Consider the following 25,187-nt stretch of genomic DNA (forward strand, 5'->3'; position numbering starts at 1 on the left):
GTCTCAAGTAAGTGGGAACTTGAAAGTATGAAGTGTGAGGGTTAGGGCAAGGGTAAGGGTTAGGGTTAGGGTAAGGGAAGGATTGATCGATCAATAATAATAATGATATTCTTTAATCAAGATTGAGCATTAGATTGTATTCTAGATGTGTGGAGAGTAGTGACTCCAATTTGTCACGTGATGTAATTGTTCCACCTTCAAGCCGATGATTGAGTACTAATATATCACATTGTTGTTGTTGTTGATTATTATTACTATTACATTGTCCAATCTTCCTAATATATAACTTTTGGAATAATCCATCTACTAATATAAGGCTATTAACCATGGAGTCCATTAACCATTTTACCCATTCTTTGCTCTTGAACATGAATTTGGTTGGTGGATAGATGTTGTAGTATATAGTCAATTGCTTCAGGTTGAGATTGATGTTTGGCAATGTCTTGATATCACCGCTCAATATTAGTTCGATTGGATGTTTGGCAACTGCGGCCATGAAACGATCGCATGACTCATCCACCACACGGTTTGAAGAGCTGCGCAGCCAAGAAGTAAAGAATGATGTGATCTTGCCTGTAACTGTTGAGCCCATTGAGTTTGACCCGATCATCCAATTGTACAAATGATCGAGAGTGAACTTGTCTGTGTAGGTCTTGAAGAAGTCTGTTGCAATGACAAGAATGATTGTTGTAGTGCTCACGACGGATCCATGGCCACTACCACCATCGTGATCAATGGAGAATGTCAGATTGGTGAGTGACACGGGTAGAATAGACGCTGAGAGTGAATGAGTATACTTGCTGCCAAGGGTCAACTTGGCTAGACTGGCTGGGAGTGAGCCCTGTTCAAACTTTCTCTTGTAGTTATGACCGAGGACGAGCTCAGTGAGTGAAGGTGGAAGGACGCCAGGTGGAAGTGGCATGTCGAACCCAACTCCAAACCTGAGCACTGTGAGCGATGAGGGCAGTGATCTAATCTCAATCGATTTGTTGAACTGTGCGCCTAAGTCGAGGCTCTTTAACGAGTCTGGTAGGATGTCTGGCGGCAGAGGATGATCATACATGCCAAGCCTCAACTCTGTGATTGTGTCAGGCAGCTCTCCAACATGTAGTGGTTGATTGAACATCTCCAACACCAGCTTTGTGACGCCTGGCGGTATGGCGCCAACAGAGAGTGCGTTGTTGAACTGGAAACTGAACAATAGTTTGGTTAATGATCTAGGGAATGTTTCAGGTGTCACAGGTTGATCGAATCTCTTCATCAACTTTAGAAATACAAGAGTGGATGGTAGTGATCGAGGTATGATGTGGCTCACGTTCATGGACAGCTCCTTCAGGCCCTCGGGGAGCACTCCGCGAGCCAGGGTTTGATCAAAGTTGTCCCCCAAAGAAAGGATGCTAAGTGAGTTGGGCAGCACACCAATGTCCAGTGGCTGATTGAACTGTCGACCGAATATAATGTTTGTGATACTGTGTGGCAACACGTCTGGCATGATTGGGCTGTTGTAGTTCTTGCCAAAGATCAGCTTCCTCAGGGACTCGGGCAGGACACCCTGACCAATCGGAAGGTTATACGACATGCCCAGAGATATGATCTTCAGTGACTGTGGCAGAACGCCAATGTCGATGGGCTGGTTGAAGTTGGCGCCCATCAACAGACTGGTAAGGCTCGATGGCAAGGCATTTGGTGGCAGTCTCTGGTTGTACCCATCACCAAGTATCAAGATGATGAGGTTCGGAGGCAACACCGGTTGTCCATTGTAGGACATTAGGTCATAGCTCCTATTGAATCTAATCATCTTTAAAGTGTCTGGCAGTATACCTGGCGATATATATTCAACTTCGCCGAAATATATACATTCACATGACTTCACAGACGAGGATGACGAAGATGATTGATCGCTATTACTAAGCTGTCGTCTATACTCATCGAAAGTAATATGAGTCATTGTCTCTGGGGTCGTTGTCATTCTCAACATTGATCCGACCTTAAGATCCACAACTACGTAGGTAGGTACGTTGTAAGTTGAGTTGGGTTGAGATGAGTTGTTAACAACATTCATTCATTCATTCTCGATAATGACTCCAATGACGTACCCAACACATCTTTATCAATCTGTTTCTTGATAAGATCACGATACATTGGAATCAGTCGCTGTGTCTGAGAGAAGTAATTGGAGTATTCAAAGGTGATGTATTGTTGTCGCTGACCATACATTCTCCTACAAGTCAATGACAAACAGATCACATCCACCGGATTGTCGCCCAACATCCTAACAACATGCTTCAACAGCACATTACTAAGATCATTCAATGATTGCATTGGTGTCGTGGTTGGTACTTCTGAATGGATTGAATGATTGAATGATTGAATGAATGAATGATGAATGAGAGTGATTGATATAAATAGAAGTAAGTATCTTATCTATATATCTATCTTGGGATACTAAGATAAGATAAGATTAGTATAATTATGTATCTTTGAGTTGAATGTTTAAAGATATTATTGTTAATGACGTGGTGTTCACTTTGGCTCGGAAGTTTAGTCGCCACTTCCGACCCCAAGGACCAGCCCAATACCGAGCAAGAAAAAGACAACTCCACTTCAGTTGATCATGTGAAACGCTCTCGAACATTCCATGCCACAGTACATTAACCATTCAACAACAATGCACCCTTTCATTCATTCACTCAATCACCTCAAACATCTCAATCAAACATTCAATCATGAATAACAACAAGTTAATCACCATTGTAGCACTCATTTGCTTTGCAATTGCTGTTACTGCTGCCGCCAGACCAACAACAACAGAGACAGAGTACCGCTCATTGTTTGCTGGATGGATGCTAAAGTACCAACGTAACTATGAGCACCATGAGTTTGCTCATCGTTATGCTACCTTCAAGGCCAACCACCAGTACATTGTCAACTGGAATGCTCGCAACAGCCAGACCAAGCTCGGTTTGAACAAGATGGCCGACCTCACCAACTCTGAGTACCAAGCACTCTACCTCACCCTTCGTGCCCGCACCGTCCAGACCGAGGTCGAGTCATTTGTTCGAGAGACACCAATCGTTGGAAGTGATGTCACCATCGTTGACTGGAGGTATGTTGTGGTGAAGAGTGGGATAGTTAACATAAGGTAGCGAGTCACTAACATGATTGATTGATAGGGCTCATGGATTCGTCACACCTGTTGACGACTTTGGTATGTGTGCTGCCAGCTATGCCTACGCCGCTGTTGGCTCGATGGAGACAACAGAGGCCATCGTTAATGGCAAGTTGATCCCACTGTCTGACCAACAAATCATTGATTGTTCGGCCAAGTTTGGTAACCAGGGCTGCAACAGCGGTCTTCCCCTCTACACCTTTGAATACGTGGTCGAGAACAATGGAATTGATACTGCCGCCGCCTACCCATGGACCGGCAAGTCGGGCAAGTGCAAGTTCTCACCAACTGAGATCGGCGCCAAGTTCTCAAGCTACGTCAATGTCACCACTGGCTCCGAGGCCAGTCTCGAGGCTGCCGTCAACCTCACATCAGTCGCCGTGTTGGTCGACGCCTCCCACTCCTCCTTCCAGCTGTACGACGGTGGTGTCTACTACGAGCCAGGTTGCTCATCCACCGAGTTGGACCTAGCCATGCTCGTCGTCGGATATGGTATTCAAACACCATCGACTGGCTACTGGATCGCCAGAAATGACTGGGGCGTTGACTGGGGTGTCAATGGATACATCATGATGGCCAAGGACAAGCACAACAACTGTGGTATTGCCTCAGCCGGAAACTATCCAATCGTTGCTTGAACAACAACACTGTTGCTATATTAAAGAGAGTAATCCAGTTTATTACATCATCATCATCATCATCGTCATATTGCCACTCGCTCGCTCGCTCGCTCACTCACACCTCCTAAGATGCAACTGCCGCTTTGATGGGTGGACATGAGTTGATGCATGAATGAACATTGTTGTTGGCCTTGATAGAGGGACTACTGAGTTGTCTACGATTGTATACCTCCACTTGGATTGTAGTATGTTCGATGCCATAAGTTTGTTGTAACATTTGATTGGCGTATGATAGGATGTCTTCACCGTCAGCACCATCTTTGACCTGGATATGACATGTGAGTGATGGCTTGCCAACTGTGATTGACCAGATGTGTAGGTCATGTACCTCGACCACACCAAGCAGGCCGGCCAAGTCATTGTGCACATCTGATACGTTGATACCATGAGGCACAGCCTCCAACAACACCAATAACGTCTGTTTCATCAATCTAACTGTCGTCAACATGACAATCACTGAGAATATGAACGTTGTGATTGGATCGGCTATCTTCCACTCTGGTTTGACCCAGATGATGATCGATGCAATGATCACTCCTATACTCTGGAAACAATCACCAAGCACATGAATATATACCGAGTGTACATTGATATTCCTAACATGTCCATGATTGTGAGCCACTCTTTCTGTCTCTGAATGTTCATGTTCATGTCCATGATCATGATCATGATGCACTTGTTCTTGTCCATGACCATGTCCACTGTGTGAGTGACCGTGACCATGATCTTTGTTGCTGGTATGTGCGACATGTGATGGTGCACTTCCACCATGCGAGTGTCCATGTGAGGCACCTCCAAAGTGTAGTATGACAGCATCGACAACATTGATTATTAATCCAATACATGCAACGATCAACATTGTCTTTCCATCCACTTTATCAGGTGGATATAGTACACGATGTACTGCCTCATATACCAATATGGCTGTGAGTATCCATATCATCAGTACACTTGCCAATGCACCAAGTACTTCCACACGATGGAATCCAAAACTAAGTAATGCAGTTGGTTGTTTCCTTGCCAGTAACATGGCACATATACTGTATGATTGATTTAGTCAGTGAATGTACCATGTGATCAAATGTATACATTATCAATGTATTTACCTTAGTATCATCGCGCCAATATCTGTTAGAAGGTGAGCTGCATCAGACATCAGGGCCAGGGAGTTGGCCAAGTATCCTCCAATAACTTCGGCAATCATAAATAGTATAGTAAGACATAGTGCCAATATGAGTGAATTCAATGCTCTCTTCTTTGATCTCGTAGCATGATCATCCTTCTTATGATGATCATGATTATGTCCGTGTCCCTCTGATGATGTTGATGTTGATACAACTTTTTCATCATCATGGTGATGATCATGATCGTGTCCATGATCTCCGTGATCTCCGTGTCCATGACCATGTCCTTTGCCATGTTTATGACCATGTTTATGACCATGTCCATGTCCATGTCCATGATCATGATCATGGTCATGTTCATTATGATGTTCGGTGGCAATATCAAGAGGAATGATAATATCCAATTCTATTTGGGAATCATGTTGTTGTTGTGACCTGTTTGCTAATGTATCCCTGTCTGCCAATGTTGCCAGGTCATTAGCCTCACTAATACTGCTATTGGTACTCTCTGACATAACTATAATATATATAATCTCTAAATATATTTATTTATGTATTAAGGATGTTGATTGAACTTAAGATAGGATAATGTTAATGTGTTGATGGAGATCTCAACTGGTCCGCCAGACCATGCTTGTAGCATGAGTGGTATCCCCTCCTACACAATCTAGGCTGGCCATTTGTTCTCAAGTGAGTGATTGATTGACCACTTAGGTGTAAGTGGTCTTCTATATGTGTGTTGATGGTGTTGTTGTAATGTATCTGTGTCATGTGCTCCAAGTGAACTTATGAGGTGGACCACACTCTCTGATCACTTTTGGAGTTTGTGATAAAACACACTCAAGGTTTTGATCACTGGTCCCTGATTACTGATCATTCAATCTCAGTATTGTTAAATGAAACAAATAGTTTATTATTAAATAAGATAGTAACTCCTCGCTCTTATATATTGCAGCTTGGGAATCCATATGACCATTCAACAACACCATTACAAGATTGACAGGTGTTGCCATAGAAGTTTGATCGGCATGTGCAAGTTCCTTGTCCACAGTAAGCAAATGGTACCTGGAGGCACTCATAGTCATAGATACATGTCTCTGGCTGTCCATTTGGAAGCTTAGCAACACACTCTGGCACACCATCAACCCAGCGTGTGGTACCAGTGCATGTCTGGCACTGAGCACCGGTGAAGCCTCTGGCACACTTGCATTGGCCCAATGGTGATGCAGCTGGGTCAAAGATCACAACACCACTAGGTGGTGGGGCTCCTGGTCCGATCTTCTTAATCACTGATCCAGTCTTGTAGTAGACAAAGGTGGCGGTGCTGTCGACAACCATGCTCTCAGACACTGGATCGGTCGTTATCCATGCTCCAATAGCGCCTCCAGTGTCGGCATAAGACTTCCAAATGCCAGACTTTTGTGTCGTCCATTGCGATGGGTGTGTTCCAAAGTAGAGATAACCAAGAGCATACTGGAAGGAATACACCTCGAATGGAACAGATCCCACCAGGATCAAGCTGGATGATGAGCAGTTGTGGCAATTGGAGTCAATCTTGTATACGTTTGTCGAGTTGGTAGTGTAGTTGAAGTAGTCGACAACATAGAGCAAATTGGGAGCAACAGACATGAAGTTACATCTCATGTAACCGTCCATCAGAGGCTTGCGGTCCACCATATCAGTTGAATGAAGGATAATCCTATCGAGATAGTTCAAGCTCCAATCACACCAGTAAGTCTTGTCCTTGGGGCCGTCAAAGGCCAGACCAAGGTTGTATCCTCTGGTGAAGAAGATGCCATCGTAGGTGTTGGAGGCATGGTTGTATGGTCCAATAGCAGGGGCCATTCTCTGGTTGGTCTTGATGTATGGGAGGTTGCCCAATGGTTCATAGGCAAACAGAGCAGAGGTCACACGGTATCCAGATCCTCCAATGATATCGGTGGTGATCTCATACTCTTTGGTGAGGGCACCGCCTGATGTTGAAAGGCTGACCAATGTTGGATTACCATTTGGACCTTGGCTATTATTATATTTGCCGACCATTACCAATTTGTTCTCGGATTCGTCCAGGCCCAGACCAGGGAAACTGTCAAAGTTGGTCAAACAGAATGAATATGGAGGGTTTCCACATTCCCAATCTTGGGAACATCCATATATTAAATGTGCCAGGCACAATACAGATAAAAATAATATTAACTTGTTCATATATTATTGATTGATTGATTGATTGATACCTTTATGTATATATATAAGTATAAAGGATAAGTAATAAGTAGAATGATTTGATAGTCAATCCATGGATTCCGGTTTATATAACTTCCACCACATAGTCGACTTAAATGGAACACACTCAAACCTCACATCTTTATTGATATATTTAGACATAATTGATAGCCTGTCAATACAAGTTTAAATCATATAAGTTGTTGTTGTAAGTGTGTGTGTGAGTGATAAAGTGTCAGTCGATTGGATTATGTGTTTGTGTGTGTGTGTTTGAGAATGTGTTGGCAATGACACCTCCAACACCACGCCACACTACATACACTAGACTAAACAAACCTCTAAAGTTGGAAGTGGTACACCACTTGGCAACAACATCTCTAATGTCATACACTGACATTGACACTTCAAATCAAACACTCTGGTGTTGTGGTTGTTCCATGAACAGATAGATGCCATACGTCACAAAATTCTGTAACCCACCCTGATGAAGTAGTAGGTAGTAGTAGTTGATTAGCCCTCAACTCAAATACTCGATTCCCTTCCGATGCATGGAACCTCATACAACAAACAAGCCCCCACACCTTAATCGTATCAATTGATTGGAAGGAGAAAAGAATAGAACAAAACAGAACTGACTCATATCCCTTTATTGGCTCTTTCGAGTTGTTGTTGTTACCTCGGGCTCATCTGGATCGAGCTCGGCCTCGACTCCAATCAATTTGCCCAACTCCAAAAGACTCTCCACTTCAAAGGGGTCCAATTGGCCATCACAGTCAGGTCCCAAGTTAAGAAGGAATCGACCTCCAAGTAACTTTACTTGGTTATAGAGGTCGAAAAGCCCTTGACCAGTTTTGTAATGTTCTTTGGTCTGTGATCTATTCCTACCCCAACTCATTCCAATAGTATTGATGTGCTCCCATGGGCATGGAGGTCGCTTGGCTGGCAAAGCACGATCATCATAGACTCTGTAGTTGGAACGTCCTAGGTATCTTGGACTTTTGAACTCCACCTTTGATCCAATACGATCATTAATAAGTGCATTTGGAGTCATCTTGTGAATCTGATCACATATGTTGCTCATCATAGTTTGACTATACTTGGTGTTCATTGACCAATGTCCATCGAACCACCATATATCAGGTTGGTGAGCCATCAACTCGGTCATTTGTGGCCGCACGACATTGTCACAGTACTCCTTTGTGCAGCCAACTTCAAACTCTGACCAAGAGTAGTAAAGACCAAACTGTAGACCATGTCGTTTGGCAGCCGCTTTGAATGTGGACACCAGGTCTAACTTTGGTCCGACCTCAACCGAGTTCCATTGATTGGCCGTTTTAGATGGCCATAAACAGTAACCATCATGATGCTTGGCAGTAAGTATTACATAGGTGACGCCTACCTTCTTGCACAGGGTCATCCAGGCATCAACATCCCAATTCTCAGCGGTGAACAGTTTAGCCAAGCCTTTGTACTCCTGGTTTGGATAATGTGACTTGTGATACAATTGTGTCTCTTTGTATCCAGAGATAGGTCTGAACGAACCAGTCTCAATCAATCTCTTCAAATACCATTCACTTCCATTCATTGTCTTTCTACGTTGGCAACTTGAAGGGTCGTCATAAGCAGGTACTGAATACACTCCCCAATGAAATATGATTCCAAATGGAGTAACATCATCAATTATTTGATTGTTGATGTTGGAAGCATTCTTAGGGATTGATTTGGAATTTGAAATTGTTGTTGTTGTTGTTGTAGAGGACATTGTTGTAACTAACAAATAGTTATTACTGTTGGATTGGATTGGAGTTACCGAAATAATTACTAGACCCTAGGGTCATATCCATTATAACCATAATGTTGACAATAGTGTTGAGATATCTACAATGTGTAATTCCTGGAATTGAATGTATCACTTGTTATTGTCAACACGCGTGAACTGAGAATTGTTTGAGTTAACGCCAAAACAAACAAACACACATTGAAAGAACTTCAAGAATGGTCAGATCCACTACAAAATCATTGACGCTACATAAAGACCATTGACACAACAAGTGTGTTGGGCTGCCCATAACATCGACTAAATCAATATGTTATGTTCGATAATCAGTCGTATCGAGGAATTAGAGATGTACTTGGACCTACCTGAGTTCACTCACTCAGTTGACAATTGTAAGACCTTTGGAGTGACCCACCCCAATGAAGATGAGATCTGTGGCATTGGTATTGCCTACCATCTACTATCACATAAATGTCGTACCCAACTGACCACGACCACTGTCCGTATCCAGACGACCGTTACGATTTCATTTGATTTGATTTAGGTTTTATTTGTTTTTAGTGGTTGGGTGTGAAAATCAATTAAAAAAGAATTAAATTAATCAATCGACGAGTCCAATCCAACAACCGAGTCTCACAACACATGTTCTCGCTCACTCGCATAACACTCGTTCCTAGCTTTTGACCATTGCCATTGTTAGTCAGTCTATACAACTAAGCAAACGTACACACAAGTATAAACATATATACTTACACTTACACTTACACACAAACACTTATATAATATATACACAATGAGTTTCAGAGGTGGTTCATCAAGAGGAGGCGGTGACTTCAAGTTCAGAGGTGGTCGCGGCGGTGGCAGCTCGTTCGGCGGTGGCGGTCGTGGTCGTGGCGGTGGTGGCCGTGGTGGTGGTCGTGGTGGCTTTGGCGGTGGTGGCAGCGGTGACTGCTTCAACTGTGGCAAGTCCGGTCATATGTCCAGAGAGTGCCCAGACAAGTATGTAATTCAATCAGTCAGCTGATCAATCAGCTGACCGACATCATATCACGTGACTTAAAACAAATAATTAACATGTTCAACTTCTCTCATTCTCATTCTCATTCTCTTATTCTACCAACCTACCTACCTACCTACCTACCCATTCCTTCCTTACTTCCTATTCGTATCACTCTTTAAAGGCAAGGAGGTGGTGGTGGCGGTTACGGTGGCATGAAGTGCTACACTTGCCAAGAGCAAGGCCATTCGTCCAGAGATTGCCCACAAGGAAGATCATGCTTCAACTGCAAGAAGCCAGGTCATATGTCTAACGAGTGCCCGGAGAAGAAGGGAGACGGAAACAACTGCTTCAACTGCCAGAAGCCAGGTCATATGTCGAGAGAGTGCCCAGAGAAGAGCAGCGGCGGCGGCGGCAGAGCCCCAGCCACTTGCTACAACTGCCAGAAGACTGGCCATATGTCCAGAGAGTGCCCAGAGAAGAGCAACGGCGGCGGCAGAAACGGAAACAACAACGGTGGCAACAGCTACTTTGCTGACAAGAACTCGAACAACAAGACCCCAAGAGACACAGTGACCTTTGACTCTGATGAGGAGGAGGATGAGCAGCCAAACAAGGTAAGTCATACATACATTCATACAAACATTCACATAACTACAATGAATGAATAACATTGCTAACAATCATTCATATACATTCTACTTCTCGTTCTACCTACAACAGAAACAAAAGCCAGACAACAAGAAGAAGGCTCAAGCCGAGTCTGAGTCCGAGGAGGAGAAGAAGGATTCCGAGTCCGAGGAGGAGTCCGATTAGAGAGGAGGTAGCTGGAGTTGGCGTGTAGCTCCTTCATAAAAGTCTTAGAAGAACGAACGGCGGAGAGGTGGCTGGCAGGACATCAGGTCAAACGATCGGATTGTGTGTGGAGCCGTGGTGTGGTCTGGTTGTTTGATGAAGGATGTCGTAATGACGGAGCCGTGGAGGCTGTCAGAGAGAGGAGAGAGAGAGAGTAGAGTGAGAGAGATAGAGTTGGCACTGCCAGAGATGTAATAAGTTGGTGGTGGAGATAGAAGTAGTCAGCTGGTTAGCTGGACGAATGGAAGGATGCACAAATTGAAGGAAGGAAAGACGGAAGGAGAGAAGGAAGGAAGGAAGGAAGAGGACAAGACAGAGTTGGTCAAGTCAGTCAAAGGTAAGTTTCCACTCGATATACATGTAGTAAGAGAGTTGGTAGTGATGGTCAACAAACGAACGAACAATTAAGTAACAAAGGTAAGTATTATCGATTGATTTGATGGTGTACATTCAATAGCAACTGTTGTTGGAAATCAATAAAGACAATGTCTTCATGCCCAAAACAAAGTAGTCATCATCAGTGGCGCGTATGTTTGGTTGGGTTCAGAGCTTGGGTGATCAATGGTTATGAAGGAAGATTGGTGTGGAGCGTCTTTACGACTCTTTCGTGCGGCTAATTGTTCGGACGCATATTGTAGTCTCGACGCGATAACTTCGACTCACAATGTTGGACGAATGCTTCAGTGCAAGCACCAGCAGTGGACTGATCCACTTCTTTTGACATGCGATCCACTTTTTATTTGATTGATAGATAGAATGATATGAACATGTCCAACAATAAATAGGAACAACTTACCCTCACAGACATACCCTCTCATTGATTTAAATTATTTTTTTTGACACACACCCAACAGAAACATTCATTCTTCAGGCCCCTCCAACATCATTATTAACTTCCAACATCACACACAAACAAACAAACATTCAAACACACACCTCCATTTAAATTTATACCACATACATACACACACACACATCATTCATACTAGTTGTCTTGCCTTGCTTGTTTCAACCCAAGACATTCACGTTCACATCATTCAAACAACCAACTATAAATCATAACACACTTCACGAGCAGACACACAAGTACATATATATACATTCATTTATTCATACATTCATTCATACATTCATTCATACATTCATTCATACATACAGCAATTGCGCATAATCAATCAATCAATCAATCAATCATTCAATCAATCAAACAATCAAACAACATCAACAAACCAATCATAGTCTATATCAATCTATTATCTATCTAGCAAGTCAAACAAACACACTCTCGACTCAATCATATCAAACAGCAGCAGCAAGCAGTAGCAGCAGCAGCCGTATTAGAAACATCTTTAAAGAAATTTATTATTATTAATCAGTTAGATCATCACAATCAATCATTAACAACTTATCATTATTATTATTATTATCTTTTTTTTTTTTGCAAATCGACACTTAAACAGCTAGCTCTCTCTCTTCATCATTAATTACATTATATAATATTTATATACATACATACAAACACATCACAACAGCCATCATCAACAACAACTCATCGTCACAACAACTACAACAATCACCAACACTCTCTCGCAAATACATATAGGATCAGCTCAGCTGTCACACCTCCCCTTTGGCGCCATAGTTAATATCTAGAATCGAACAACAATTACATTCATCAACTCGTCGACGACATTAGTCAAATATTATATATAGATATAACTCAACAACAATTCGAACATCAAACAAACATACATAATATACATAGATACATACATCACTCAAAAAAGAATCGACATTGACATATTATTATAATTATCATCATCTTCAATTACATTACATTGATATCTTGTAAACATCATTCTTATATCCTAATATAAATTTATATAATAATATAGAGGAGTCAGACATATCATTAGTTCGGTGTTCTCCTCATTCACATTACAACGCCCAAAAAAACAACATCAACATCAACATCAACATCAACAACAACAACAACAACAACATCCACAACGACAACAATATCCACAACAACAACAATAATACTTCAACTTCAATTTTAACGCACCTATTGATTCATAATCATCATCAACATCATCCAAAAGGGACACCCTGCCGATTGTATTGAATGGAGACCTCTCTCAGTAAGTGTCACACAACACATTGACCAACAACTACACATCCTTTTCATTCACTTACACAATGTACAACTATAGAAACTTCAAATGGTATGAGCTACCCCTCGTCAGGAGGTTTCGTCAAGCCTTTGAGCACTTCGGGAGGAATCCCATCTGGAAACGGCAGCGCGCCACAGCAGAAGCAGCAAATGCAACAGCCTCAGCAGCAGCAGCAGCAGCAGCAGCTACAACCTCAGCCACAGCAAACGCAGCAGCAACAGCCACCGCATTCAACAACAGGTAGTGGTGTTGTGAAGACTCACACCCCACTTATCAATGCCAACGCTTCATCTGTGATGGTGTTCCCGACATTCAAGCACAAGAACCCTACTGATCATTCAAAGGGTCCCTTGGCCTCGTCCCAGCCCCCCACCAAGCTGTCCTCTTCCACCACGTCCATCTCATCCGGCTCGCTGTACAAGGCCAATGGCAGCGGACAAACCCAGCAGCACCAATCAGCGACGTATCCCCAAAAGAACACAGGATGGGGATCAAGCGGGTTCTCCCCTCAAATGAAGCCGAACTTCTCACCGACGTTCGGTACCACCTCCGATCAAGTTGACAACAAGCAACAGCAACAGCTTCCACAACAAGCTCAGGTCTCACAGCCAGTGCAGCAGCAGACGCAACCCCAGTCCCAACAAGCACAACAACCACCGGCACAGCCGCCAGCCCAACAAGCCCAGGTCTCACTGCCAGCTCAGCAGCAGCAATCACAGCAGCAACAACAACAGCAGCAACAACAGCAATTAGACAACCAACAATTGCGCAAGAGTGGACCCAACCAACTCAATCGACACCCTAGACCTCCACCACTATCACCCTCGCCAACCAGCAGTGGATTTAACAGGTCCAACAGCGAGACCTTCAAGTACACACCAAAGTCAACGAGCTACAACAGCAACAGTAACAATGGTGTATCGATGCCATCACCAGGCAGCTACAGTCTCAATGGTAGCATTGGCAGCAACAACAACAGCAGCAGCGGCAACAGTGCTGGCAGCAGCGGCGTGAGCACAAGCAGCAGCGGCAGTAGCAGTGGCAGCATCAATAGCAGCACCAATAGTATAAACACCAACACCAACAGCAATAGCAACAGTGGCTTTGCTGTACCCAACACCAACGCCAACACCAATGGTGGTAACAACAAGACAATCAGTCATGCCAATGGCACCACGACCACCAGACAATTCCCACAAAGATCGACATCAACTCCATACATTGAGTACAGGGCCCCGTATCAACAACGATCACCATCCCCGCCTTCCGAGAGCACCATTCCAGACAATGTCTACGAACAAACTGCCGACTACGAGTACAGACAGCCATCACCAAAGGAATCAACCTCTCCAAACCAGCTACACTCTTCTCTGTCCTCAGAGGAGAGCTTCCCCACACCATCCCACGTTGTCAGCAACAACAACAACAACATTAACAGTAACATCAGTAACAATATCATCGGCGGTGGCAAGACAACAACCAACACAATCAACAACAACAACAACAATGCAGATGAAGATATCGATGCACTATTAGATAAGCTTCACTTATTCACACACAAGGCCGACGCACCATTGTCGAATGACCATCCTCTGTTCCTGTCCCGACTGGACCATCACGACGACGATGAGGACTACACTGGCTTTGATTCAGTCTCTGCACCTGCCACACCCATGCATCACTCGATGTCCACATCCAACCGAGACGTGTTCTCCAATGGATTCGTCACCAGCACCTGGGTGCCGCGAAGCAAGTCACAAAACTCCAACTACCTCAACGCTACTGCTCAGCTCAACATCAACGGCAGCACAAGCAACCCCATCACAGGCATTCACCGTCCTCCACCCCCAGGCTTCACCGCCTTTTCCCTTCAGCATGATATCAACAGTAATCATGTCGATATCAACAACGGCAACATCAACAACAACATGCTAGCATATCCCAATCATGGTGACATGACTCATCCTTTAGTTAATTCGAAAGGAATTCATCATCAACAACAACAACAGCAACAGCAACAAACATTGCTACATCTACAACAACAGCAACAGCAACAACAACACTTGAAGCAGTTGCAGATGCAGAAGCTCCTACAACAACAACAGCTTCAACAACTTCGTCAATTGCAACAACAACAGCAACAGCATCATCAGCAGCAGCAGCAGCAACAGCAGCTACAACAACAGCAACAGCAACAACAGCAGTTCTACTCAATGGCACATGCCAACCCATACGAGGTTGAATACTTCAACGCCAACAACAACCCAAATCAACAGTCCTACAGCCAACCACCACCACCACAACAACAACAGTCCTACCCGAATGGCTATATGGGTTCCTACGGACAGTTCAACGAGTACCATCTCCAACAACAACAACATCAACAGTTGCAGCAACAACAACAACAGCATCACCAGCAGCAACATCCAACAGAGATGGGACACTACCCCACCGTCGGCAACCACTATACCAACGGTGGCGCGCCATTGTCATTCAACAACATGGACGGCAATGCACACCTCCACTACCATCCAGCACAGCAGCAGAAGGACACACCGGGTCTGGAGAAGTGGTTTGGTAACCAAATCAACTCATCATACCCCATGATCCCTTCGACAGTGAAGATCCACTCACTTGAGGAGATAGAGCAATAAACAGAGCACCTCATCAACATCTCCACTATTAGAGATAGAACCAGTGCCTTCCTCAATCCACCAATACCTAATTTAATTGATGATTATTCTAAGTCAATGATTGAATATTGATCTCAGCTTGGAGATGTTGATGAATCCAAACTTTGTGATGTCTCCATAGGATCTGTTGAAGAATAGAGTACTTGATAGCCTATGTAAATCGAATGTTGGTCCTAAGGAATCGATGATCATCAATTCCAGCTCAACAATGAAAGAGGGAACATGTTGGAGGAAGTTCTCAATTATTCTACCTTTGGGACTTGACAATGACAACCTGCGTACAGACTTGGGGATCACCCCTGGTTCCAAATTGTTGAATCTTAAACCTAGACATAGATCTGTCAATGATTGAGGTAGATCTCCAGTTTGAATATTATGACCATAGTTTCTAAGATCAAGTTTAACTGTTGATTGAGGTAGTGAACCAGTGTCCAACTTGAAATATTTATCATGATTTGTTTTAATTCCTTGGAAAAATTTAATTTCCTCTAGTCTTTGGGGAAATCCAGTTATCCTAAGAATTGTCATACCAGTAAGTTGCAGAGATGACAGTGACTCAGGAAGATTTGATAGGTCCAATTCTTTAGTGTCTAACTCATCTCGAACCATCAGTATAAKAAGTAGGTTGGGAAATGAATTTGAAGTTATGTATTTCAAAGTATGGCAACCAAGTATGTCAACCTAATTGATGTCAAAGATGGGAATATTCCTTGTAGATGTTGTCGAAATTGATTGTCCAATAATGATCCATCTTCAAGGAATAAAGTATTTTTGAGGGCCATTGGGAGAAGGAGTTCTGATCCAGAATCTCTACTACCATGAAGTTTCAATTTTTTAAGCGACTCAGGTAGGACATCACCTTCCAAGGATTGTTCAAATTCATCTCCCAAGGCTAATCTAGTAAGTGAGGTAGGGAGGGCTCCCTGGACAATAGGTTGGTTGAATAAGTCTGGGAGGCTTAGATATTCCAAACCTTGTGGGAGATCTCCAGGTGCAATAGGTTCGTCCCAATCAAATGATAAACTAAATTTGAGTACCTTCAAGTTGGGATGTAAAATATGATCCAATGGTTTCTTAAAACGTGGACCATCAATGTAGAGCTTGGTGAGAGTACTTGGGAGTTGACAAGACTCTAGTGATCCATATAGATGAAGTATTGTCAAAGGTATAGTCCATTGGGTATTTCCACTTGTAATGGGATTGAAGGTAAAGAGTTCTAGCTCTACTGATCGATTTGATAAGGATATAAATAGGTTGTCTTTCCAGTGTTCCCAATCAAATTGTTCCCGATTCCTTGAATTGAATACAATAGATTTAATGTTCGGAATTGTTACTATCTTCTCTGCAACCTCCTCATAAGATAATTCATCTGTCCAAGATATATTGGCAATGTTAGTTGTAATTCTTCTTCATTAATAGAGTTCACCTTACCAAGACCTAATATAATATCATGTTTATAGTCTACACTTTGGTATTTCTTATGAATGTAGATATAAATAGAAAATGGTCTATTATTAATAAAGTCATTATGAATCAATTGTTTATATGATAACATTCTGATGGTATCTGGTTTGTATTTATATCTTGTAGGTATAGGAGTTGATTCAATATCCATATTAAAATGAAGATATTTATGACGACTCTCAAAAAATCGCTTTGACGTCAGTGAAAAAAATATACGGTCTTCATTCTTATCCAAATAAGATACTATATTCCAAAATATAGTTGTAGGTAAATTTTCTAAGTTACTCATATTTGTGATAAATAAACAATAGTCATCTGTTTTATTTAGGTAATAATTAGGTCCATTCATAGGACACTCCTCAGATACTTTATTAAACATTGGATTAAATAATCAAAATTATCGTCCAAATTTGGTAATATAATTGAGCTCAATTAAACCAATAACTCTAAATATTATTATTAGTTGGATTACATGTTCATAAGCATTGACCTCAACTTGTCAATTGAAAGGAATCCAAATTTGGTAATGTCTCCATTTGATTGATTAAAATAGAGTGTATCTGTTATCTTGAACAGGTGGAGCATTTGATTCTGGTGGATAACGACCAACACTATCTCTACAATGATTGGAGTCTGCTCAAAGAAGTCCTCCAGGACATCCATATTTGATCTGTCGCTGGTCAATGTCAGTTTGCGTAATGTACTTGGTAACACATCGTGAGACAGATAGAGGCAAGTGTGTAGTCGCAGGTGAGTGAGGTATGGAGGTAGTTGATCAGGGGTGATTGTACTATTGTAGTTGATAAGTTCAAGTGAGCGTGTTGACTCTGGAAGTACTCCTTTCTCCAACTTGAAGGGGCCATTAAGAATGAGATAGATTTCCTCGAGTTGTTGAGGATATCCCTTGATTAGTCGTACATTGAGTCCTTGGAGCTCAAGAGTCTTCAGGGAACCTGGAAGATGTGACAGGTCTATTTCTAAACCTTTGGGACATCCACTGATACCATCTCGTATAAATAGTATGCCAAGACATGGAAATGAATGGGAGGTGATACCATCTAGCTTGTCCAAATTGATCGACTCGAGTCTCAACTCTTTGATTGATAGGAATGAGAATTGGGATGCTGGATTGAGGGAGAGTCGAGTGAAGTTGTGTCTCAATATATTATCATCTTTATCATCAAAAATGAATAATGATCCATAGAGATTGGTAGGTAGTGTGACCTGTGATCGGTCGTTGCCTGAGCCTCTGAATATCAGCTTGGTCAAAGACTTGGGCAGACAACCATTATCAAGACTTTGATTGAACTTAACTCCAAAGCTTAACTTTGTTATTGATTGTGGCAGCATACCCTCGACAAGAGGCTGGTCGAACCTTCTCGAGAGGTGAAGTGTTCTTAGCATTGGAGGTAGGCCGCCAGGTGCAATTTGTTGATTCCAGAAGTTTGAGTAGCGCAATGAGAGTTTATTCAAACCAGCGGGGAGTATGTGATTCAAAGGTTCGTTGAATAAACTATCATAGATTGAAAGGCATGTGAGTGTGCTTGGGAAATAATGTGCCTCTGGTATCCAATCATCAGTGGCATGGATAACAAGTTTGGTCAGTGGCATGCCATTCCAATGAGCTGTATTACTGGGAATTGTGAGCAATGTGCACCTCAAATCAAAACATCGAGCTGCTAATGCTGTCTGGAAGTTGCCCCTCCACTGGCTCCAATCAAAGTCATCGCCTGATTCAAACTCTATCAACTTTATGTTTGTGATGTCCAAGACTTTCTGAGACACCTCATCATAGGTCAACTCGTCTAAAGAATGAATGAATGAATGAATGAAAGAGTCAATCAATCAACCAAACACAAGTACTTACTTAAGTTGAATGAACAATCATAGTCATCAATATCATTGATTTCGTCTGGTTCATTATTGTATATGTATACTGATAATGGTCGATTGGTCATGGCATTGTCGATCAACTGTTTGTATGATGTCAGGTCGATGTTGTCTGGTTTGTATCGATGTGCCAGAGGCAATGTTGATGTGTTGAAGTGAAGATATGAATGTCTATACTCAAACAAACTCTTTCAAGTCATTGACATGAATACTCTATCGACATTATCATCCAAGTATGATACAATACGTCTTAATATATTTAGTTGTAATGTATCAATGTTTGTCATTGTTATAACATATGTCATCTGTTGTTGGGTGATCTGATCGCATGTCATCATGTGAAATGGTCCTTTGACTTTGTTTTGGAAAACCTGGAACTGGATAAAGAGGTTACAGGACCATGATGATGCTCTTTATTGTCTGATTAGTTACGGCACTGCACAAGTTGATTGGGAGACCATCAGCACTTGATGGTAATCAATCAATCAATCAAATCAATCAAAGAATAACGGAGGGACAGCTGAAACTACTACTCATCTGTGTTTGCCAGGTGTGGCGCCAGAAGAAGCGGTGGGAGTCCGTTGTGACGCTTTCTCCAGATCCTCGACTCCACTAATGTTACAGAACTGCAGTATGGAGTCCTGTTGATGGAACAATGAGTTCCGCTTCACGCGCCTCTTGATCACTGATGCTGCTGCTGTGGGCGGCAGTGGCAATGTTGGTTTGGGTGATCGAAGCTTCTTTACAAATGGTACGAAGGGTGGAGGTGCTTGTTGGGCAGAATCCGAATGGACTGGTCCACCATTACTGTTGGCACTGCTATCGCCTCCTAAACTGCTGCTGCTGCTCGATGATCCAGTGACGATTGATGGGAGTGTTGGCAAAGGTGGAAGGAGGGGGGCGGTAGCGTCGTCGTCTTCGTGGTTGGCGTTTGTATCGGGCTCGTCTGAGATGTTCGTCAATATGTTGTTCGCCTTGGCTTGCAATCGATGTTTCCTTCGCATTGATGACAGAGGCTTGAGTAGGGTTGGTGTTTTGGGCACGTAAACCTCCTCAGTCGCCTTTGTGTTTGCACTTGCGGTATCCACGACGCCTGCCTTGTTACCAGTGCTGCTCCTCGTACGCATGCTGGACTGGAGAGGTGGGGCTGGGGATGCATGGGGCTGAGCTGCACCCTTCCGCCTTCCATTCATCTGTTGTACAGGTGTGATTGTCTTGGATGGAGTGGATGTTTGTGTCGTCGCCGTAGACTTCTTGCTCTTGGGGTGCAGTACATGCTGTATCTCTTGTTGAAGCTGCTCTTGAGAGATGGTCATCTCCTGATCGTGGAGCATGGTCACCACGTCCTCCAAATGCTTGGCAGCCTTGTACACAGTGGACTTGGGGTTGTTGTAGAGCTTGGCGTTGGAGCACACCAACTGGAGGTCCTTGAAGAACTGCTCGCTGTCGTCGTCATAGTCATAGAGTGTGATCTTCTGATTGATGTCAGAGAATGACATGGGCGTGGCCACCACCGTGAAGTAGTCGGGCGCCAGCGCCTCAGAGACTGGAAGCACAAAGTGCGAGAACTGCTCCACACTGGACAGGGCGTCGATCGTCGACTGGAAGAAGTGATAGTCCGTGTGGCAAAAGAGGTCGATGATCTGCTTCATGTTGCGAAGCTGGTCGCGCTTGGACTTCTCGCGTTTGCGCATCACCTCGAGAATGGTGCGCACGCGCTCCAGGTCCTTGCGAATGTAGATTAGGTTGTTGAAGTGAGAGATGGTGTTCTCGCCCGACTCTAGCGTGTGCAGCGTCGGACGCAGACTGTACAGGATGGAGGGTTGGAAGCGCTTGATGATCGGCAGGCCGCTCCTGCTGATGCGCTTCTTCACCCAGAACTCGTAGACGCTCGAGACGAACGCGGCCGGGTGGTTCTTGATGAGCTTGAGCGCCTTCTTCAGTGATATCAGGCCGGACTTCTTTGCTGTGATGCCCGTTGTCGTCTCTGCCTTGGCCAGTGATGCTATTCTCTTTCGTTCGCTCGCACTCTCACGCTGCTTCTTCCCTTTGTTGTTTGTTGTTGATGTGGCGTTGGTAGTAGTGGTGGTAGTTGTGGTTGTAGTGGTGGTAGATTTGCCCTTGTACTCGTCCTCTTCTTCGTCCTCGTACTCCTCGGCGGTGGGCACTGATGGTGCGTTCCTTGATGCTCGCACCTTCTTCTTCTTTAGCACTCTCTTCATACTTGGTGATGATTGTGTTGATGATGGTGTCTGTTTGATTGGTACCATTGGTCGTCCAGCCTTCTTCTTCTGTTGTTGTCCTCGCTTCTTGAATGATAGTCGTTGTTGCTGTCGATGCTGTTGTGGCCGTGATGGTAGTTTTAGCTGTGGCAGTGGTGGTGGCGAGAGTGGGGCCGTGTCTGGATCAACTGGTTCGTACTGCAGCCACAGTCGCTTCTGTGGGTCCTTGAATGGGCGTCCTCTCTTCCTCTTCAATTGTACACCATCATGTACTATATGTCTTGTTGTCGCTAGTTTTGAATCTGCTTTAGATGTCTTTGTTGTTGATGCTTGGTATTCGGCATCATCATCCTCCTCTTCCTCGTCTTCCTCTTCTTCTGCTTCCTCGTCTTCTTCCTCTAAACTACTACTACTGCTACTACTACATTCGTCATCATCTTCTTCTTCTTCCTCATCGTCGTCGTTGTCTTTGTCATTCTTGTTCTTCTTGTTTGAATGTGATGTTGGCTTGATGGTATCCTCAGTGTCCTTTCCTTTGTGATGTCCCTTGACATGCTTGGAACAGAATATCAGGAATGGCGTGGGACTGTCCTTCAGGATATCCTTCTGCTGTCTCTTGATGCAGTAGGGATGGAAGGCCACGGCACAGTTGCGTTCTCGACATTGAATGCATGCTCCACCCTTCTTCTTGCAGACTGTACACATGATCTTAAATCTCTGCTTGGGTATCATTGAGAACAACTTTGTCGGTCCCATCTTGTCCTTGCCAAATCCAGTGATTGCCTGTCGACCAATCTCTGGCATGTTCAACACGCACACCAAATGCGCCCATTCTCCATCAACAGTCTGTTTGAGTGCACCGCTTGACTTCTTACATAGTGCACATGTCTAGGATGGGTGAGTGGATGTGGTGGCGCGTCAGTCAATCAATCAAAGTGATCAATCACATCAATCAATCAAACCTACAATGTTGTCCTTGTTTGCAGACTCGCACTTCTGACAGAACCAATGACCCTCGGGTATTAGTACAATGCCATAGCACTCTTGATGAACCGCAATGTCGCAACCATCACAATATACTATCTGGTTGGTGTCATCCGATGTACCGTCGAAGCACACCGAGCACACATCCTCCGCCTCGTGTGCGCTAAAGTGTGGAAACATGTCGCTTCCAATCGATTGTTTCTGTTTGAGCGTGGAGTGTAGTGAAGAGTGTTAGCTAGCTGCCCTGCCCTGGCCTGGCCTGTCCTGTCCTCCAAGTGACTTACATATGCAAAGGTCTCCTTCTCCAAACGATCGATGACCTCTTCAAAGTCGTCCTCGGTGAAGACGGTCTTGGACGTGGCGTTGTACTCTTCGAGCCACTGCTCATCCTCGCTGTCCATGTCATACTCTACTTGTTCGTCCTGCTCCTCCACCGACTTGCCCTGGTAGATGATATAGTTGGTAGGCTTGTTGAATGGTGCTGTCTGCTTCTCATCGGTGAGCTCGCGGTATGATGGCTGGTTCAGCGCCGACTCATTCGCTTTGAGGAATCGATATCTTTGAATGTACTCGCGTTCGTTTGGCATGTGATGGTGATGATGTGCGTACAAAGGGTTGCCTGGTGATGGTGGTGGTTGCAAAGTGAGCTGAGGCACGGGTAATGCCGGTCGAGGTGATCTAGCACTACTGGCGCCAGCCTTCTGTCTTGGTGTGCTTGGTGCCTTGGGTGTACCCGGTGCCTTTGGGGTACCTGGTGCCCTTGGTGTACCCGGCATCTTTGGTGTGCCAGGTGTCTTTGTGAGTTGTGGTGGGGCGTCTTGTACTGTTGGCTCATCTGGTAGTATGACGCTAACGAGCTGTAAGGTGGGTGGAGTATGTAAGTATGGACAGTCAGTCTGTTGGACACCTCGAGGGAGGGTGTGTCAGATCATACCTTTGATTGATGTATGATGTCATTGAGGTCGATGCCATCCAAACCAGAGTCGGACGTGATCACTGGCATTGAGAGGGTGATTAGATCGAGGGAGAATGGAGGTGGTGGCGTTCCTTGGCGATCGTCATCAACATCATCGTCAGATTCGCACATCGATGTGTCACTATCAGCATATTGATGGTGATTTCCATTGACTTGTATCGTATTATCTCCTCCTCCTCCTCTTAATGGTGTCGTACTGCCTGATGCCCTATTCTTCCTTCGTCTAGTCATCTCTCTCTCACTCACACACTCTCTTCTCTTTCACTGTTTGTTTTTGTTGTCTATCTCACTTTGTCTCAATCTATCTATCTATCTAACTATCTAATGTTCTATCTCTAACTAACTATATGTTTGCGAAGTAGTATGACCAACATGCAGTCAAAACTACTGATTCAACTACGATACTCTATGTATCGTATTGTGATTATATCTCAATCTCCTCTCGAGTATTATTATCTTATTGTTATGATTGAATGAATGAATGGTTTCTATGTATATATATGTATTACTTGTGTTTCAGTCTAATGTAATGATCATTGATTGTTGTTGTTGCTATTGTTGTGTCTCCAACCCTCGTGCATTAGATGTGATCATTCACCCCACACCCTTTGAATTTTTATTGGCGCCACGAAGATCAACGACCACATTGCAGAACTTCCATCATCAAAGACTATTGATTGAATGATTGATTTATTCATTGATTGATTGATTGATCTATACATGTTTGATGGTTTGTGATGATCCAACTGATCTCAACATTGAATTACTAGAGTCTATTTTAAACTTGTTCTGTTTGATGGATGGATGATTAAGGAGAATGAGCATGAGTATGAGATTACTTTGACATTGACATTGATTGATGATATGATGACTTACTTGAAAGAATCTGGCCACAGGATAACCAAGTTGAGTTAACAGATGCTGTGGTTCAGAGAAAGATAGCAACTCATAATATACATCGCCTTCGCCATTCTGATCGCGTCGCCATTCAATGACGAATCGTTCTTCTCCGCGCTCCAAGTGATCGAGTGTGCCATAGGCAAAGCCGTAGCGGATGACGTTCTCGTCCTCCTCCGGCCCGTCAATGACGTAGACGATCCGACAGAAGGACAGCGCCCAGAAGCCAAACTGCCGTGATGCCACAGCCACTGTGTTTCCGACGGCCACGGGCACGTCGTTGAAGCAAAAGTTGACCCAGTCGAGATCGAACTGCTTCCATGACTTGAGGGCGGCCACTGCGCGCTCAAAGCATTCGCGACCCTGTCCCAACTTGACTCTGAAATGATCTATATCATAATTCTGGTACTTTGGATCGTTCTCATATTGTTCCTTTGTATCATACTCCTTTGTACCATGAACAAATGCATAAGGGAATGGTGTCTCTCTTCTCTGTGTCATCATATCTCTAATCTGACTATCAGGTGGTTTACGTATGCAAATCATTATTATATAGTTGTAGTTGTTGTTGTGATGTTGTTATTACTAGTTATTTATATATTGTATAAATTGTGAAGTTGTAATAATGATTCATCATCAACAACACTCTGGTGAAAGAACCAAAAAGGTGGCAAACAACCCCCTTTCTTTCAACAAAACACACTTGTTGGGTCCAAACAACTAACACCCACCTGAGGTATTCGGAATTTCAGGGGGTAATTTCTCTGTGGGGATATTTGTGCGTGAATGATGAAGGTTACAGGTCTGAGATAGTTGTAGACGTGATTCATTTAATTAATTTCCCAAATTATTAAACAAACAGATAATATTGTTGTTCTATAGATCATATACTATCTAATCATATATAATATATCTTATACAAATATAATTATACGATCATTTTGATATCATCTACATGTACTATTATAACAAAAAAAAGAAAAAAAAAAAAACAACAAAAAAAAAAAAAAAAAAAAAAAGGATACAGAAAAAGGACTATAAAGAGAGAATGGAGGAAGTCTT

At 43.4% G+C, this 25,187-nt stretch overlaps 10 protein-coding genes across 10 annotated transcripts; 4 read left to right on the forward strand and 6 right to left on the reverse strand.

The window, feature by feature from the left end:
- Positions 1 to 112: 112 nt before the first annotated feature.
- Positions 113 to 2,322, reverse strand: SAMD00019534_024330 (hypothetical protein; the record flags this gene model as incomplete). The annotated part of the gene is made up of 2 exons (XM_012901731.1): positions 113 to 2,001; positions 2,097 to 2,322. The coding sequence occupies 2 exons, from the start codon at positions 2,320 to 2,322 to the stop codon at positions 113 to 115; spliced, it is 2,115 nt and encodes a 704-aa protein (XP_012757185.1).
- A 371-nt stretch (positions 2,323 to 2,693) lies between these two features.
- On the forward strand, positions 2,694 to 3,801 carry SAMD00019534_024340 (hypothetical protein; the record flags this gene model as incomplete). The annotated part of the gene is made up of 2 exons (XM_012901732.1): positions 2,694 to 3,106; positions 3,174 to 3,801. Coding segments are annotated over 2 exons (1,041 nt in total), but the record flags the coding sequence as incomplete, so codon positions are not given.
- Positions 3,802 to 3,916: 115 nt separating this feature from the next.
- On the reverse strand, positions 3,917 to 5,488 carry SAMD00019534_024350 (hypothetical protein; the record flags this gene model as incomplete). The annotated part of the gene is made up of 2 exons (XM_012901733.1): positions 3,917 to 4,889; positions 4,956 to 5,488. Coding segments are annotated over 2 exons (1,506 nt in total), but the record flags the coding sequence as incomplete, so codon positions are not given.
- On the forward strand, positions 5,201 to 5,407 carry SAMD00019534_024360 (hypothetical protein; the record flags this gene model as incomplete). Its single annotated transcript, XM_012901734.1, has 1 exon — positions 5,201 to 5,407. The coding sequence occupies one exon, from the start codon at positions 5,201 to 5,203 to the stop codon at positions 5,405 to 5,407; it is 207 nt and encodes a 68-aa protein (XP_012757188.1).
- Positions 5,489 to 5,918: 430 nt separating the features above from the next.
- SAMD00019534_024370 (hypothetical protein) lies at positions 5,919 to 7,178 on the reverse strand (the record flags this gene model as incomplete). Its single annotated transcript, XM_012901735.1, has 1 exon — positions 5,919 to 7,178. A coding segment is annotated over one exon (1,260 nt), but the record flags the coding sequence as incomplete, so codon positions are not given.
- A 664-nt stretch (positions 7,179 to 7,842) lies between these two features.
- SAMD00019534_024380 (hypothetical protein) lies at positions 7,843 to 8,781 on the reverse strand (the record flags this gene model as incomplete). The annotated part of the gene is made up of 1 exon (XM_012901736.1): positions 7,843 to 8,781. One exon carries the CDS (start codon positions 8,779 to 8,781, stop codon positions 7,843 to 7,845), a length of 939 nt encoding a protein of 312 aa, XP_012757190.1.
- Positions 8,782 to 9,766: 985 nt separating this feature from the next.
- SAMD00019534_024390 (hypothetical protein) lies at positions 9,767 to 10,786 on the forward strand (the record flags this gene model as incomplete). The annotated part of the gene is made up of 3 exons (XM_012901737.1): positions 9,767 to 9,972; positions 10,155 to 10,587; positions 10,694 to 10,786. The coding sequence occupies 3 exons, from the start codon at positions 9,767 to 9,769 to the stop codon at positions 10,784 to 10,786; spliced, it is 732 nt and encodes a 243-aa protein (XP_012757191.1).
- Positions 10,787 to 12,950: 2,164 nt separating this feature from the next.
- Positions 12,951 to 15,653, forward strand: SAMD00019534_024400 (hypothetical protein; the record flags this gene model as incomplete). The annotated part of the gene is made up of 2 exons (XM_012901738.1): positions 12,951 to 12,966; positions 13,039 to 15,653. 2 exons carry the CDS (start codon positions 12,951 to 12,953, stop codon positions 15,651 to 15,653), a joined length of 2,631 nt encoding a protein of 876 aa, XP_012757192.1.
- Positions 15,654 to 19,579: 3,926 nt separating this feature from the next.
- On the reverse strand, positions 19,580 to 23,339 carry SAMD00019534_024410 (hypothetical protein; the record flags this gene model as incomplete). The annotated part of the gene is made up of 4 exons (XM_012901739.1): positions 19,580 to 22,156; positions 22,235 to 22,453; positions 22,537 to 23,109; positions 23,187 to 23,339. 4 exons carry the CDS (start codon positions 23,337 to 23,339, stop codon positions 19,580 to 19,582), a joined length of 3,522 nt encoding a protein of 1,173 aa, XP_012757193.1.
- Positions 23,340 to 23,996: 657 nt separating this feature from the next.
- SAMD00019534_024420 (hypothetical protein) lies at positions 23,997 to 24,704 on the reverse strand (the record flags this gene model as incomplete). Its single annotated transcript, XM_012901740.1, has 1 exon — positions 23,997 to 24,704. A coding segment is annotated over one exon (708 nt), but the record flags the coding sequence as incomplete, so codon positions are not given.
- Between the last annotated feature and the right edge of the window lie 483 nt (positions 24,705 to 25,187).

The sequence above is a fragment of the Acytostelium subglobosum genome, assembly GCF_000787575.1.
Source record: "Acytostelium subglobosum LB1 DNA, scaffold: scaffold4, whole genome shotgun sequence".
In the NCBI taxonomy this organism is placed as follows: Eukaryota; Evosea; class Eumycetozoa; order Acytosteliales; family Acytosteliaceae; genus Acytostelium; species Acytostelium subglobosum.